Raw genomic sequence first — 14,011 nt, 5'->3', positions numbered from 1 at the left:
AGTAAACAAATAAATTTCAAGATCAAACAAAATTTGCTTGTGATAAGTGGTGATCCAGATCAATGGTGAACTGAAGTTGAACCATGTCAAGCCTCATTTTTAAGTTTTAAGTGGTGTCAAACACCTTCTTATAGCTAAATTTCTTCCCAATTAAAAAACACAATCTTTCTAATATTTGATCCATGTGGAACTCTTCTTATCAACACTTATAGGACTATAGCAGGATCTTCATCACTTGGTTTTTCTTTTCTTCTCACAAACAGATAAAAATAAAGAACTGAAAAAAAAAATGAAAAAATGATGCTGCCAGAACAACAAACTATCGCTGCCAGAAGTGTTTCTTTTATAAATGTAGATTACACACGTAATAATACCTTGGTAAAAAATGAGAATCCAAGATCTCACCCTCAAAACCTCCTCATGCAGCTATCGAGTTGAGACAATGCTGCAACAAGTCTTGCATCAACTAGAATTGTCTCCTTTAATTTCATTATGACTATCTTCCAACTGTGCAGTGAAATTGCGTCTTTCCTCTGAAGTAGCTGTTATGACTGGCATCCAAAGATTCGCAGTGCTGCTCAAGAGAGACTGCACGTCTGGATCAGAAGCCATGGTTGAAGAGATCATTTCATCCACGTCGTCCAACTTTGCTGATAATCTGTCCAGCTCCCTGGCTATTTCCAGCTACACGTTTCAATAAGAGAGAAACTACTTTAAAAATTCATCTCTTCATGGAACAGAAGCATACCAGAAGAAGAAATTTATAGTTTTGGTTAGTGCCACCCAGAGGAAATTAATGATCTAGTTTCTGATTATAAACAGCACTAACCCAAGGAAAATCAGGTAAATGGAAATTGTTTGCCTACTGACAAATATTTTGCCTTGCTGGTAACTGGTACTAACCCTCCCCAAGAAAGAAGAATATCAAGTGCTAGTAGAGCCAAATACCTCATCTAGTTGTTTGGAGGGTCCGGTTGGCACTTTTGTTATCTCTAGTCCAAGTGCTCCAATTTTTTCTCGCAGTTCAACTTCTTCCTGGTTTGTCAGGGATTCCACCTACACAGGATTGTTAACAGATAGATATTGGTTGCACAATTACAAACTGTAGTTGGACAAGCTTTATGAAAGAATCTTTTCCATAATCATCAGCAAGCATTTAACAGAAATCAGTTTGGGGATGTCAACCAAGCACACATAAAACCTGAACAAGAGAACCCATTTTTAACGAATTTTAAGATCAACTAATAATATGTATAGAAGATACACTAGCTTAAAGAACATTGTACTTTCGGGTAAATAGATAACCTCACAATCAGATACCTTAAGAGTACTGAAATTTTGGAGTACACTTTGAAGACTTTTTCCATAGAAGCTGGAAAAAAGAAGGTTCTAATAAAAAAGTTCAGTGCAACGTTTCTGCATATCGGGCCAAAATAGATTGGTTTAGACTCCATCATTCAATGCAGAAACTGCAGCTACACCAGCAACATTAGTAACTTACAGCTCCCATGACGCCCAAACCAGTAAAATGCCCATAGGAAACTTCTCAATTGCAAGCAATAAAGACAAAGTTCAGGTTTTCACAACACTAATCAATTAAATAAACAATCCTGTGTATTAGCACTTAGCAGATCCTGACTTTTACTCTAGGTAATACATCAAAGTTTCTACATAATTTTATTGACTTTCAAGGAAATTTGCTTTATTGCACCTATTTTGTATGAATGTAGATTGAGGTGGAGCATTCTTACTCAATTAAAGCTGTTAGTCTCTTCTTATTCAGTCAAAAGGATATTCAGTCAGCAACAGCTCTAGGAAATTTGACCCTTTTATCTAGCTTTCAAAATGTGCAGCCAAACCCATAGGTCACTAGATGAATAGGTCACTAGATGAAAGTCACCTTACAATAAGGGTGAATTTCATTCAACGTTGAGCAAATGGCGAACAATTAAATATTAATCATAGGAAACCTCTACATCTTGACAAAGTTCATACTCATTTAGCAAATTAGGTCTCCAGGGGTAATCCTTAATAATTTATAATGTTAGAACTATGGTTCTCTGGACCCATTTCAGTGTCAGCCTATCCATTCTGAGGTCTGGAGGTGTAAAGCTTTCCAAGAAAATGTCATATACCCTGCTAGGCAACAGAAAGTCAATACACTCAGATGGTTCACATGGTGTTGAGATAGCAATTTTGACATGGTAAGGTACCATAGACTCAATGAGCATTCATTCCCACATTTAGTTATGAGACACTTTCAGGTGGGACTTCAGCTATATCCTGCTTGGCAACAGAAAGTCGATACACTCAGATGGTTCGAACGGTGTTGAGATAGCAATTTTGACATGTTAAGGTACCATAGACTCAATGAGCATTCAATCCTAATGGTGTACATCAGAGAAAGAATACTGCCCATGTTCTTTTAGCTGCTCTCGGACAACATAGGGCGACTTCTCTGCCACATAATTGAAAGTCATGCCTTAGGGCAAAAATTCCTCATAATCCACAACATAATCGGATCACCAGCTAGATATGAGTCCAGAGAACCTCATTTCAGACATACACATACCACAACTTTCCGAAAACGCAGTAAGAACATAAAGAGGAAATAAGTTTATCCGGTCTAAAGCTTCCATTTAGAACATAAAAAACTGCAAGAATCAAACGCCGAGAACCATAACGAAACGATCAACATCATCACTAGAGATTCGTTCCACGAACATTAGAGGAATAGAATTAATCGACGGCAATAAAGGTTTAAAACCAAACGATTTCAATAAGAATTACCTGTTGGAGGAGATGCGAAAGGACCTGAAAGAGCTGTGCGTCTGGTTTTCCTCCTTCTGCCATGGTGGGTTTGTTTTCTTTCTGACAACAGAGAGATGTTTTTCTTTTGATGTGCGATCTAACGGAAGAGTTTATACCCACCGTCCTTCCAACCTTCGGAGACCTTTTAAGCAAACGTATTTCCTTTGCCGTCCGTCCAAGTTGCCTCAAGTCGAGATGCAGAAGATATTTTCTGTGGGCTTTCGAAGAGGACGAATCACAGGCCTCCCCCAACGGAGGCCGGTCTAACTGCTGGCGAAAATTTTATTACCCTCCTTTGCCTTTCTGTTCTTTCATGGTCTGTTTGAACCCACAAAAGAAAAAACAGAAAATAAAATTTTGATTATTATTATTCTAAAAAAGAGTTAGTAAAAATAAGATATAATTAAATTTTATTTTTTACTAATTATTTTTTGAATAATAATAATTAATTTTTTTTTCCTTGGTGTTCCAAATAGACCTGGCTGCCATCCTTTTCTCCTACAGTTTTTTTTTCTGTAATTTTAGAATATAATTATTTAATGCGGAAATTTTAAATATGACAATTGAATTTAAAATGAGAAAGATAAGAGAAAAATATACTATTAAAAATATCATTTATTTTATTAAATCTACAATAATAATATTACTATTTAGAGTAAAAAATCTCAAATAAAAATGCGTAAAATAAGAAAAAATCAAGTTTTAAGTTATTTGATTATTGGAAAAAAATTAAATATAGGAGACTGTAGATTTTCCATTAGAAAACACAGGATGATTAATTACTATTATGTCCGTTGCAGAAAAACTTTCTGTAATTTTTTTGCGCTGGTCAAGGAGATCTCTGTGGTTAAGGAGGACTGACATGGTGCAGACTTACCAGTTTCCATTTTCAAAGCATTCACATGATCTTGTTGCAGGAAATGCTTTTCATTTTTCTCTGTTCTTCGTCTCCTTCCTTCCCTAACGGCTATATTTCTTCCTGTCCGTATCCCACATGCTTGCCTCTCCATTATTCAACTCTCCCCACGTCCCTTTCAACGGTCGCTTGGCGCCTCTTCGCCTCCTTTTAAAACCTCCAAACTCCCCCATTAGCGGAGATAATCAATCAACACTGTTCTTCAGTCTTCGATCCTTCGATGACGACTTGCAGAGTCCAGCACGTGAACAAGGCCTCCTCCGACGAGCTCCTCCGGAAATTCGCCGAGTTGGAGGCAGAGCACGACGGCAAGCAGGCGAGGAAGCTGGATGTACGGCTCCACAGCCGGAGGAAGAGGTTGAAAGTGGCGGGAGATAGAGAGGATCGGGAGAGTCCGGTGAGGAATGGGGGATGTTTGGTCGAGAGGAAGAGTCTGTTGCCGCGGGCGAATCAGCGGTCGGTGCTGCTGCGGCAGCTTAGGTTGAAAAGGGCGGAGGTTAGAGCTAGGGAGATCTTCTTCAGCGCCTTCTTCTTGACCAATATCGAGAAGGTAAAATTTCGCCTTTATCGCATTCAACTCTGCAATTTTTATCTTCCTGGCAATGAAAAAGTAGAAATATTCAAATCGACGCAGAATTATCACACACAGCTATACATTGTTAGATTCCAATATCGATTAGCCAGATTGTAATGGATCATCCGGCACATACTGCTGCTGCTTCTGATATCAGCTGGAGTACGTCGAGGAAAGATCATCCGGATGAAAGCCTGAAAATTAACTAACAATTCTGTGGAAATTTCAGCAAAACCACTCCATAAACAGCTGTCAGGATTTCATTACTTACCATTAAACCTCTGATCGTTTGATTGATGCTGCAGACATGGCGGAAGACCGTGGAAGGAGCTTCAAAGATGTTACTAGAGAGGCACCGCAACCAACACGTACGATTGAGAAACGAGGGCGTCTGATTTGATGGACACTCGACATCTTTCAGATTTGTTTACCCAAGCAAAAAGGAAGTTCATATTTCACTTGTTAATTGTTTAAAAAAGCATTAGAAGGGAGAGGAATGAGGATTCCAAACCTGGTTTTATTCGTGAAAATGATTAGTTGAAGCTGTTTCTTAACTTTGTTTATGAAGAATTAAATTTAATCCACGGGAAAGAGGACATGGATACAGCTAGAGTTGTCTCCCTTGTTTTCATTATATTACAGTACAGATTACAGAGACGCCAACCAAGCTCTTCTTGAAATTTGATACTCCAGCACGAACTGTTTTTTCTTGAAAAGAATTTGTTCGAGAGAGTTCAATTGTCTGCAATGAATTTGTAGATTCTAGGATTCATCAAAAAGTTTAAAAAAGAAAACGAATTTGGTTGTCTGGGTGTAATTGTTGCATTTCGTGTATAAAACGATGTGAAAGTGCATGCCCGATGCTGAAATCTTATCCATTAACGTGAGACTGGCAGCACCAAGGAGCTACGCCTTCCCCAACTCCCAATTTTCACTTTCTTCCGCACCAAATTGCATTTCGAAGTCGACGGTTTGTATTAAGATTCAACGCCTCGTAACGCAGATGCTCCGGTAACATTTCTGTCGTGGTTAAGAAGTTTTCTTTCTGCTGCTTGGAATGGCATTCTGGTTTCTTTAATGGCGATTGGAGAGGTGGATGGAGGTGTTCATCGAGTAACTCGGTGATCGGAGAGGTGGATGGAATTGGAATAAAATATTATGAAAAACCAAACTAAAAAGAGAAAACCACTTGACCAATATGGATAACATTAGCACGAGAACCACATGATAATTTCATGGTTTTGTTCGTAACATGGATGGTTTTCTCATTTTTTTGTATCACCGTGTTCCTTACCCATTTTTGTATCATATAGGAAGGTGATTGGGACAAGACCTAAACATAAGAGTTTTTACTACCTTGATTGTTACTATATATTGCGAAATTATCTGGTTGAATAATATTTTGAAGGATTTAGAAATCATACAAATTTGGCAAATCATGTTATATTGTGACAACCAAACTACTCTATACATCACCTCAAATCCAGTTTTTCATGAGCAAGCTAACACACATCAAAATTGATTCTCACTTAGTTTGTGAAAAGATTTAAGCAATGATGATTAAGACAGCCCACATACGAACCAACGACTAAACTACAAACTTATTCACTAATGCGTTGAGTTCGTCCCAAATTTTTCAACGACGATCTATAAACTTGAAGTAAGTTTCAGTCTTCCTTTCCCATTTTGTTACCCTCGATTGTCTCTCTAGCTTTCCTCATCTCTACTAAGAAGTATCCGAGTGAGGGTCTAAATTTAGGGGTGGGCACGGGTCGAATTAGGTTTCCCTAAACCCAATCCGAACCTGAAAAAAACCTGAACGGGGTGGGGAAAACAACCCTGTCGCTGCCTTGTCACCAACCTGAGGCCAAATTGGTGGCGACAACAGGAAGAATGGATGAGGATAAGGGAAAATACAAATTGGGTAAAGGTTTTAAAAGTATTAGAATGAATGTTAAATCAATGATAAAAATCGAGATTTAAGGAGTAATGAGAAGGCTTTTGTGGCAATGGTGGTGGTAGGTAGCGACTCTATTGCCAGCATGGGACGGAAACACCAAAGGTAGCCAGCATGGGCAGACGACAGCGATGGCAGCACCAGCTAGGGAGGAGGGGATGAGCGACGGGAAATCGATTTGAAAGCAATCGACTGGGGAGGGCAAGGCAACGACATTTGGGGGAAAAAGAGACTTAGTATTTCTTTTCAAATAACGTGGTATTAAAGTCCAAGTAAAGTCATAGAGATAAAATATATTTTCATAAATACCCCTGATAAAGATATTAAACCGTGTCACTTTGTTAATAACCAATATGTCATTTAAATTTTAAGTAGGGACTTTATAAGCCCCGGCAGGTTGGGTTTGACGAAATAGTAATATTATACAAGATCAATTGACAATTATATAGGCTGGATCAAGTTTTATAACATGATACTCACTATCTTTCTTCTAAATTTTAATTAAATAATAACTCTTGAGTGCATTATATAGGTTCCCTTATTAGTAGCTACATAATTGTCACGTGTCACCTGATAAGCATGTACCTATGAAATACGTTACACCGACATATAACGCTTATTTTAAGGTATTTCCTGCGAGTGGGCCTTCACGATGGGCTGATTAGTGGTTTGAGGTTAGGTGTTGGATCTTCTTGGTGCTGTGATCTGGCCCAGACACTAGCCTTACCGTCGAACTTGTTTCCCTGTCGTGTCAGTGTACATGCCCTGCTACGCTCGCCATTGAGTGGCAGGCGAAGTTTTCTTCTTCATTTCTTCGCTCTCCTATACATAATCTTTGCTAGTTTGGTCCTTTCTCGTTACTGACGGGGAGACTAACCAAGGTACTGGCGGTTAGCCACTATGTACAATCTCGAGCATAAAGCCGGAGATTTTGGCAATATTTTTCGCAGCAGGCTTTTTGCCATTTTACGATCGCATAAGAGCTTTCGTTTTAATTCGGAGGTTTTACCAGAGAGGTTCAATGCCAATAAGGTTTTTTCTTCTGTGGCTAGAGGAAGGAATGCTTTAGATGAAGAGGTACGGAATCTGTCTAAAAGCCGACAAAAAAAGGCTTCTATTATTCTGGTTCTGTTAATGAGGAGATGGAATTGCAGGCTATTAGTTTCTGTTAAGCTTGGTGTGTTTTCTGATTTGCTAATTTTTTATTGATACTAACTGGAGGTCGTCATGCAGTCGAGTTTCTTGAGACGGTGTGGCGCTACTCGCAACTGGACAAGTCTGGTAGGAGGCTTCCCTTTTCCTGCCATGAGTTTTGTAGAGAGTTGCCGATTGCAGTGACTAACATGTTTTTGTGAATTTATTCTGTAGGATGTCGCAAGACCCAACGGTAGGTTATACCCTTTTCATCGACTTAACACTTTTTTGTTTTTTTTTTTTTTTTTTGTTTGAGAAATGAGTTACAGTTGGTTGGATGAGTATTATACTATCTTTGGTTTTTGTAATCGCATTTTACCTTCAGTTTGCACTGTACTTTAGGTATGGATTAAAATCGTGGTAATGGTGAATTCTTCCAGTTTTTGTCATATGTAAGCACCTGCAAAGACAACCAACAAACAAAGACCTTCCCTCCAGAAGCATACGAACCTAACTTCCACGAACATGGACAATGACAGGTTTTTTTGAACAGTGAAAAATTTTATTGAGAGTGAAGAAAGTTTCAAGCGGCTCTCCTTGACAGCAGGGGGAAGCAACCGCATAACAAAGCTAAAAACTACACAAAGGCAGCAATTAACACACAGAATTGAACAAAGCCAAAAAACAAAGAGCCAGGCAAGAGGAAAGGTGAAAAGATATATTGATAACAAGCAATTCCTCAAGAGAGTGCTCGATCTTCATAGCACGTCTACAGCCATGTTAGGATACTTGTAGTTACGCTGCCAAGTAATAGAGAAGGTATGCACAGAATTGCTAATTTCTTCCATGGTGGGCATTGCAGTCCTAAGCCTTTGCTGCACCAATTAATGAGGATAGCAGAGTAAAGTAGGTTACATTTGGAGGTAGCAAAGCATGGAAATATTAGAACCAGTCATGGCAAATAGACCAGCATAGGAAAAGATTATCTTGCCCTGATTATTTTAAAAAGACGTCCATAACCAGTGGCTTCAGGCTTTCCAACTGAACCCTGTGAAAGTTTAGTATGAGCTGATGGGCGGGATCTTGTGCTTGGGAGCAGAGAGGGAAGCAATCGCATTTTAAGTTCAGGAGCTCTCAAGACCAACAAACTCTTCTAGTGTTCTCGCAAGAGTGAGCTAAACAGATGACCTTGTCTCTAACATTCTTAGCCATGTAAGCGTTAATGATGAACAATGTTGTTGTTCTAATCGTCTCACAAACACCATAGTACTACAACAAACTAATTACACTAGCGAATTGTGCCAAGATAGGGAAACTTTCTAATTTAGGACTTTCTATTTTTGGAACTTAAACCCAAAATAGGAAATTCAGGTCTCTTTTAATCGAATCTCCTTCTTCCTTTCATAAATATGAGTGACTTTGGGTAGATCTCTTGTCCTTAGATATTCCTCAACTAGATCTTCCACGTTATGATATACAGCATCACAGCTCCTCATTTTTTCAAAGATTCAAAATATTGCTCATTTTCTCTGCTGAACATGTTGTGACCCTTTACCTAGAGATTGGCCTATCTCAGATGCCCTTGTCGTAAATTATTTTACTTTTCCTTTTGTGTGCTTTTCTCTTCATGTGTCATGTTTCTTTTTGTTTCTTTCCTAGACTCTTCTTTGGGTGTCTTAAAATTCTCCACCTTAAAAAAAAAGTAAGGGAGAAAAGATCTACTACTTTTGAGTAAGGTCTTTCTGCTATGATTGTTACACACGATAGTGTTCGTCCTTCTAGTTTTGAAGGTCTCACAGCAGTAAGATCTGGTATTGGCCTTTATGAAAGGTGGATGCTATATAGGTAAAATCTTTTCTCTACCAGCCATATGCACAATGATCAGTGTCCTTGAAGGGGGTCACCAATCCTAGATTTAGTCCAAACCTGGAGCTTGGAATCGTTTTTAGGATCTTAAATCATATAACCATGAGGCCAAGGGACAAACTTTTCTTTATTGAGTCTTCTCCAATTACTTAATACTTTGTAGAATCTTTTTTTATAATGGTATTGTATGAGTTAATAGGAAGTTAGCAACTGAAACTCTAGGTTTTGTCAGGTATGCGCATGCTTTCCACGGGGCAGTCTAGAAACAATGAAAGGGCCCCCATACTTTTTTGCAATGCAAGAACTCTTGCATCCAGTTCGGTTTCAGAATCGTCAGGACAAAGATCTGATCAGGTTTGACTAATTTCTTGTACTATTCCAGCTTTTATTTATTGAGGATAATCCAGATAGTCATCATAGTCAACTTATTTGTTCAATCTAAATCTTTTGCATGCTGGAGGTGATTTTTAGAAATTATCAAGGATTGGAAACTCTACTTTTGGATATTAATTCATGTTACAATTCTTTGTTGATTGTTTGGGTAGTAATTTTGTCAGAAGTGGAGCAAACTAAGACATAGAGATTCTACCATTAAAGAAAAAAAAACGACTAAGACCTAAAGAAGCAAGGAGGAGCAACGAACTGTCAAACTTATCTCTAGGGTCAGTTGACCACCTATTTTATATCTAATCTTCTTTGATCAGGAACAAAAGCATCAAAAGGAGTTAGCACATTGCTGTTACGAGTGCTTAAAGATGAGCTCATCTTTCACTTTGTCCATCACTGTGTCAACCTGTATATGCATGCAAGAACTTGAAAATCCTTCTGTGGTTTGAAAGAGAAAAGTACATAAAAAATTACCTTTAGAGAAAACAACCGGAAACGAATGTTGTGGAACAAACTAATAGGTCAGGGTATTTGTCAACCAGTCCCTTATATAAAGAGAAGTATTTCAACATTTCATTACAATCCTTTGTGATAGAGAGTGCTTGAAGTGCTGCATAACTGTTGAAATTTGGAGTTGTGCTTCTAAGTAATATGGGCAGTATGTGCAGTATAATACACCTCAGCATGTCCTCAGAAGAGTTACATATGACTGACTGGAATACGTGACTTCTGTTTTGCTTGGAATCTAACTGGTGCCGATTTCTTTTCTGCTTCATCCATCTTGGCCTTTATGTTGGTTTTCTCCTCTTTTGACAGGCGAAAAGGAAAGATATTTCAACAATTGAAGATCCCTTTGATGCCCCCACATACAATATCCCTGAGAAACCTGTAACTTTTACAGAAGGGGCTTCCTATTCCATTGTAATACTTGCTGGGCTAGGTGTTGCAGGTCTTGCTGCATATGCTGTTTTCAAGGAACTCATTTTTCAACCTAGAGAGTAAGTTTCTGTGCATCTGTACTGTATTATGATTACATTATTTTCTTGCACAAGAAAACATTCAGAAAAATGAAATGTAAATTTCAAATTTTTTATTTCTAGTTGTTATCCTTACTTTTTTTTTTTTTGTTTTTTGGTTTAAGAGCTATATCTTTCACATTCTAAAACTTACCACAAGGTCAATTGGACAATCTTGACTTTGTCCGGTACATAAAGGAGGACTTTTAAATCAAAATTAATCGAAGAGAAGATTTATATTGGAGGCTTTAATTAGTCAGTTTGGTCATTTAAAAAAAAAAGGCTAGTTTGGTAATACATGATTCTAGTGTTTTTATCTTGTGAAACTAGCAGTTTTAGGGGTAGTGCTTTTTTTTAATTATAGTTAAAAATAGGATTTTGGTGCTTGTGCGTTTCAAAATGATCCAGTCCAAGTTTACTTCCTTTTTGTCTTAACCCAAGTTCACTTCTATGATATATCTAGATAGGCTGTAATGTATGAAGTTAGGTAGCTTGAAGGCGAATTAACCACCAGGGTATATAGCTTTGGTCAGGAAGCAATAAGTGTTGATTACACATGGACACACACTGCATTATCCCTAGTGAGACTTGAACCTATATGACCTCACATTAAACCCCAACACCAACCCCCACCCCCCCCCATTTGACCACTGGGCCAAAGGCCCAAGTCACCTCTGTGGACCTTCTTAATTCTTAAAATGGGTTTGAAGTATTTAATACTTGAAGGTTTAATGTTGGTATTGATTTTCCGTATGTTGATAATAGTGTAATAGGTGAGTGCTTCGTTTCTTTTTTGTATTCATGTTTTCCATACTTAAGCTTCTTGTTAATCACAAATGTTATGCACGTGCTATATATTCTGATTCTATTTCTCGTCTACTAAGTTATCCCACACTAAAACCTCAAGTATGTAACATCTATGTTAATGGGCTTGACATATGTTCTTAGCCCTTGAATTTGGGTGGTTTCACAGGTACAAGATTTTTAACAAGGCTCTGTTAAGGGTTCAGAATGATAGTCAGGTTTGTAATGTATTTATATGAATCTGGTCTGCAATACTTTCCCCTACTTCCTTTGTTTTCCTTCCATCTCTTTACAATGAGCTATGTATTTTTTTTTTTTTAATCAGGTAAGAGTGAGAATTGGATCTCCTATTACTGGCTATGGTCAGGAAAGCAGAAATCGAGCTGCTCGCCAACGTATTCCCAATAAGATATGGACGGACGACCAGGGTATTGAGCATGTAGAAGTATGTGATACCTTGTCTTGGTGTGAACCTTTTATGTTTGTCTTCCTCCAATTTTCTTAACAGTTATCCGACTCATGCTTTTACATTTTATTTTTTTGAAAAATGGACGCCTTTACTTATTAATTTTTTTATTTAACATATTAATTCACAAATGCATCGAAAATCCTTGAAAAAAGAAGAAGATATCTTAGAATAGGATTATTACAGATGAATTATGTTCAATGTGCACTGCCAGTAACGATGGTGTCCAATGTCCTTTTCTTACTTCTCATTTTATTTTAATGGAGCACGACACTACCTATATCCATTATTTTGTTGGATATGAAACTAATATTGCAAGGTTGCTAGTACACTTTGATAGATATGAATGATTAAATTATTCTGTTCAAATATTTTATTTATTTTGAGTAAAATTGAAAACTATATATTTGAGCAGGGTGAAGAGTTGTCAGTCTTTGAGTGGAATGAAAGAAAGGAGAGATGCATCTTTTTCCCCTCCTAATGACTATTTTACACCTAGTTTTTTAACAGATTGTGTTGGCCATATTTGGAATTTGGCCATGATTAGAAATAACTGGAAGACTTATTTGATCTATTCTGTTTGCCACTTAGTGCCTTTAACTTCTATTACAGATTGTTTCTTTCTTTTGTTAAAAAGAAAAAGAAAAAAGACTTACAAAATCTCTAAATGATAATGCAGGTAAACTTTTATATTCGTGGCCCCCATGGTGCTGGCAAAGTATACACTGAAATGTTCAAGGATAAGGCTGACAAGCAATGGAAGTACACGTACTTAATTGTTGAAATAAAGTCACCTTCACCAGGACAGTTGCTGCTTGAGTCCTTCATTCCAGCATAGAGCATGGAGACAATTTTTTTATAGACACCTAAAAGTGATTCACAGCCAGTTTACTACAGAGAAAAAAAACCAAAGCTCAGATCCATTAAACTGTGCTCCTTTTGTGGAAGAAACAGGTCGCGAAACCAGACTTTGGTTGATTGTATTCTCTATGGCAATAGCGAATGCTGGCTCTCTTCATTGGAAATGAGAGCCAATAGAAAATTTTGTTATAAATTTTCTGAATCTTATATTGCACTTCGTTTAGTTTCTTGAGTCTTTATTATGTTATTGTCATAGTCTCTGTTGTTCTATGCTACACAAACCCTAGAGATAGTGGAAGGTTAGTCCACAATGAACTTGAATTTAAGTGAAATTAATTGATTCAACTTCAACTCATGTTTGGGAAGGGTCCATCACTTGTTTTACTTGAAATTTTGTCTTATCCACAAAATAAAAAGGGGGAATTTTTTATCGATACAATTGAGTAGCAACTGTACTCCCGTCCTTATTCCCTTTTAAATGTTTAATAATATTTTTTATGATAATTTATATCTAGACCGAGTAAAATAGTTTCATGGGTAATTTATAATCATATAAGATTTAATTTTATTTTATTTTTATAAAAGTAAAGTGAGTTAAGTATTTTGAGAAAGTAATGAATAGATCTCATAAAATAAAAATGTGTATACATTTAGTAACTATGGATGAGATGTATAAAATAAAAATCACATGAAAAATAATAGGAACATGTAATAAAAAACAATAAATGTGCTCTATCCTTGTCTTTTTGCTAGCAAAATGCCACTACTTAGCCTCACCGTTGATGCCTTCCTATCAACCGCCCTCTCTTCTTCTCAGTGCCCAGTCTTCATCTCAACCACATCTTCTCTTTTTTCTTGTCGTTGTTAATCGGCATCTCTCACTCTTCTTCACTAATCCCCTCTATTCATCCTCTCACCTCTTTCTCAAACCTTATCACATCGTCCTCTTGTTGTTCCCTCTCTCAAAACCGAAAATGTATTCAACTTCTCTCACCCTCTAAAGTCGAATTTCAAAAGTCGATTAACTAAGGTAATTTTTAGGGTTTTTGTTAATTTTTATGAAAATATTATGAGAGTTTATGTTAATTGAATTGAATTTTTGTATTTAATTATTATATTGATTTTTGTAGTGATTTATTATATTTATTTTTCGTGTGATTTACAGTTTAATTTCTTTGAATTCCTTTTAATTAAATTTTTGTCAATTACAGAAAAATTG

The 14,011-nt window shown here is 37.1% G+C and overlaps 3 protein-coding genes across 3 annotated transcripts; 2 read left to right on the top strand and 1 right to left on the bottom strand.

The window, feature by feature from the left end:
- Positions 1-202: 202 nt before the first annotated feature.
- LOC137939461 (uncharacterized) lies at positions 203-3,073 on the bottom strand. Its single transcript, XM_068784729.1, has 3 exons — positions 2,791-3,073; positions 949-1,056; positions 203-684 (listed from the first exon to the last, which is right to left on the bottom strand). Exons 1-3 carry the CDS (start codon positions 2,851-2,853, stop codon positions 463-465), a joined length of 393 nt encoding a protein of 130 aa, XP_068640830.1. The 5' UTR covers positions 2,854-3,073; the 3' UTR covers positions 203-462.
- Positions 3,074-3,843: 770 nt separating this feature from the next.
- On the top strand, positions 3,844-4,918 carry LOC137939564 (uncharacterized). The gene is made up of 2 exons (XM_068784844.1): positions 3,844-4,277; positions 4,607-4,918. Exons 1-2 carry the CDS (start codon positions 3,948-3,950, stop codon positions 4,694-4,696), a joined length of 420 nt encoding a protein of 139 aa, XP_068640945.1. The 5' UTR covers positions 3,844-3,947; the 3' UTR covers positions 4,697-4,918.
- Positions 4,919-7,049: 2,131 nt separating this feature from the next.
- LOC137939267 (probable mitochondrial import inner membrane translocase subunit TIM21) lies at positions 7,050-13,031 on the top strand. The gene is made up of 8 exons (XM_068784500.1): positions 7,050-7,335; positions 7,492-7,539; positions 7,627-7,645; positions 9,491-9,612; positions 10,462-10,643; positions 11,635-11,683; positions 11,791-11,910; positions 12,611-13,031. Exons 1-8 carry the CDS (start codon positions 7,159-7,161, stop codon positions 12,767-12,769), a joined length of 876 nt encoding a protein of 291 aa, XP_068640601.1. The 5' UTR covers positions 7,050-7,158; the 3' UTR covers positions 12,770-13,031.
- Positions 13,032-14,011: the final 980 nt, after the last annotated feature.

The sequence above is a fragment of the Aristolochia californica genome, unplaced genomic scaffold, assembly GCF_029961685.1.
Source record: "Aristolochia californica isolate CCGP_79_NKW_82.1479 unplaced genomic scaffold, dmAriCali1.0.hap1 SCAF_8, whole genome shotgun sequence".
NCBI classification, from domain to species: domain Eukaryota; kingdom Viridiplantae; phylum Streptophyta; class Magnoliopsida; order Piperales; family Aristolochiaceae; genus Aristolochia; species Aristolochia californica.
Note: the sequence above shows the minus strand (reverse complement) of the source record. Positions and strands in the feature narration are given on the sequence as shown.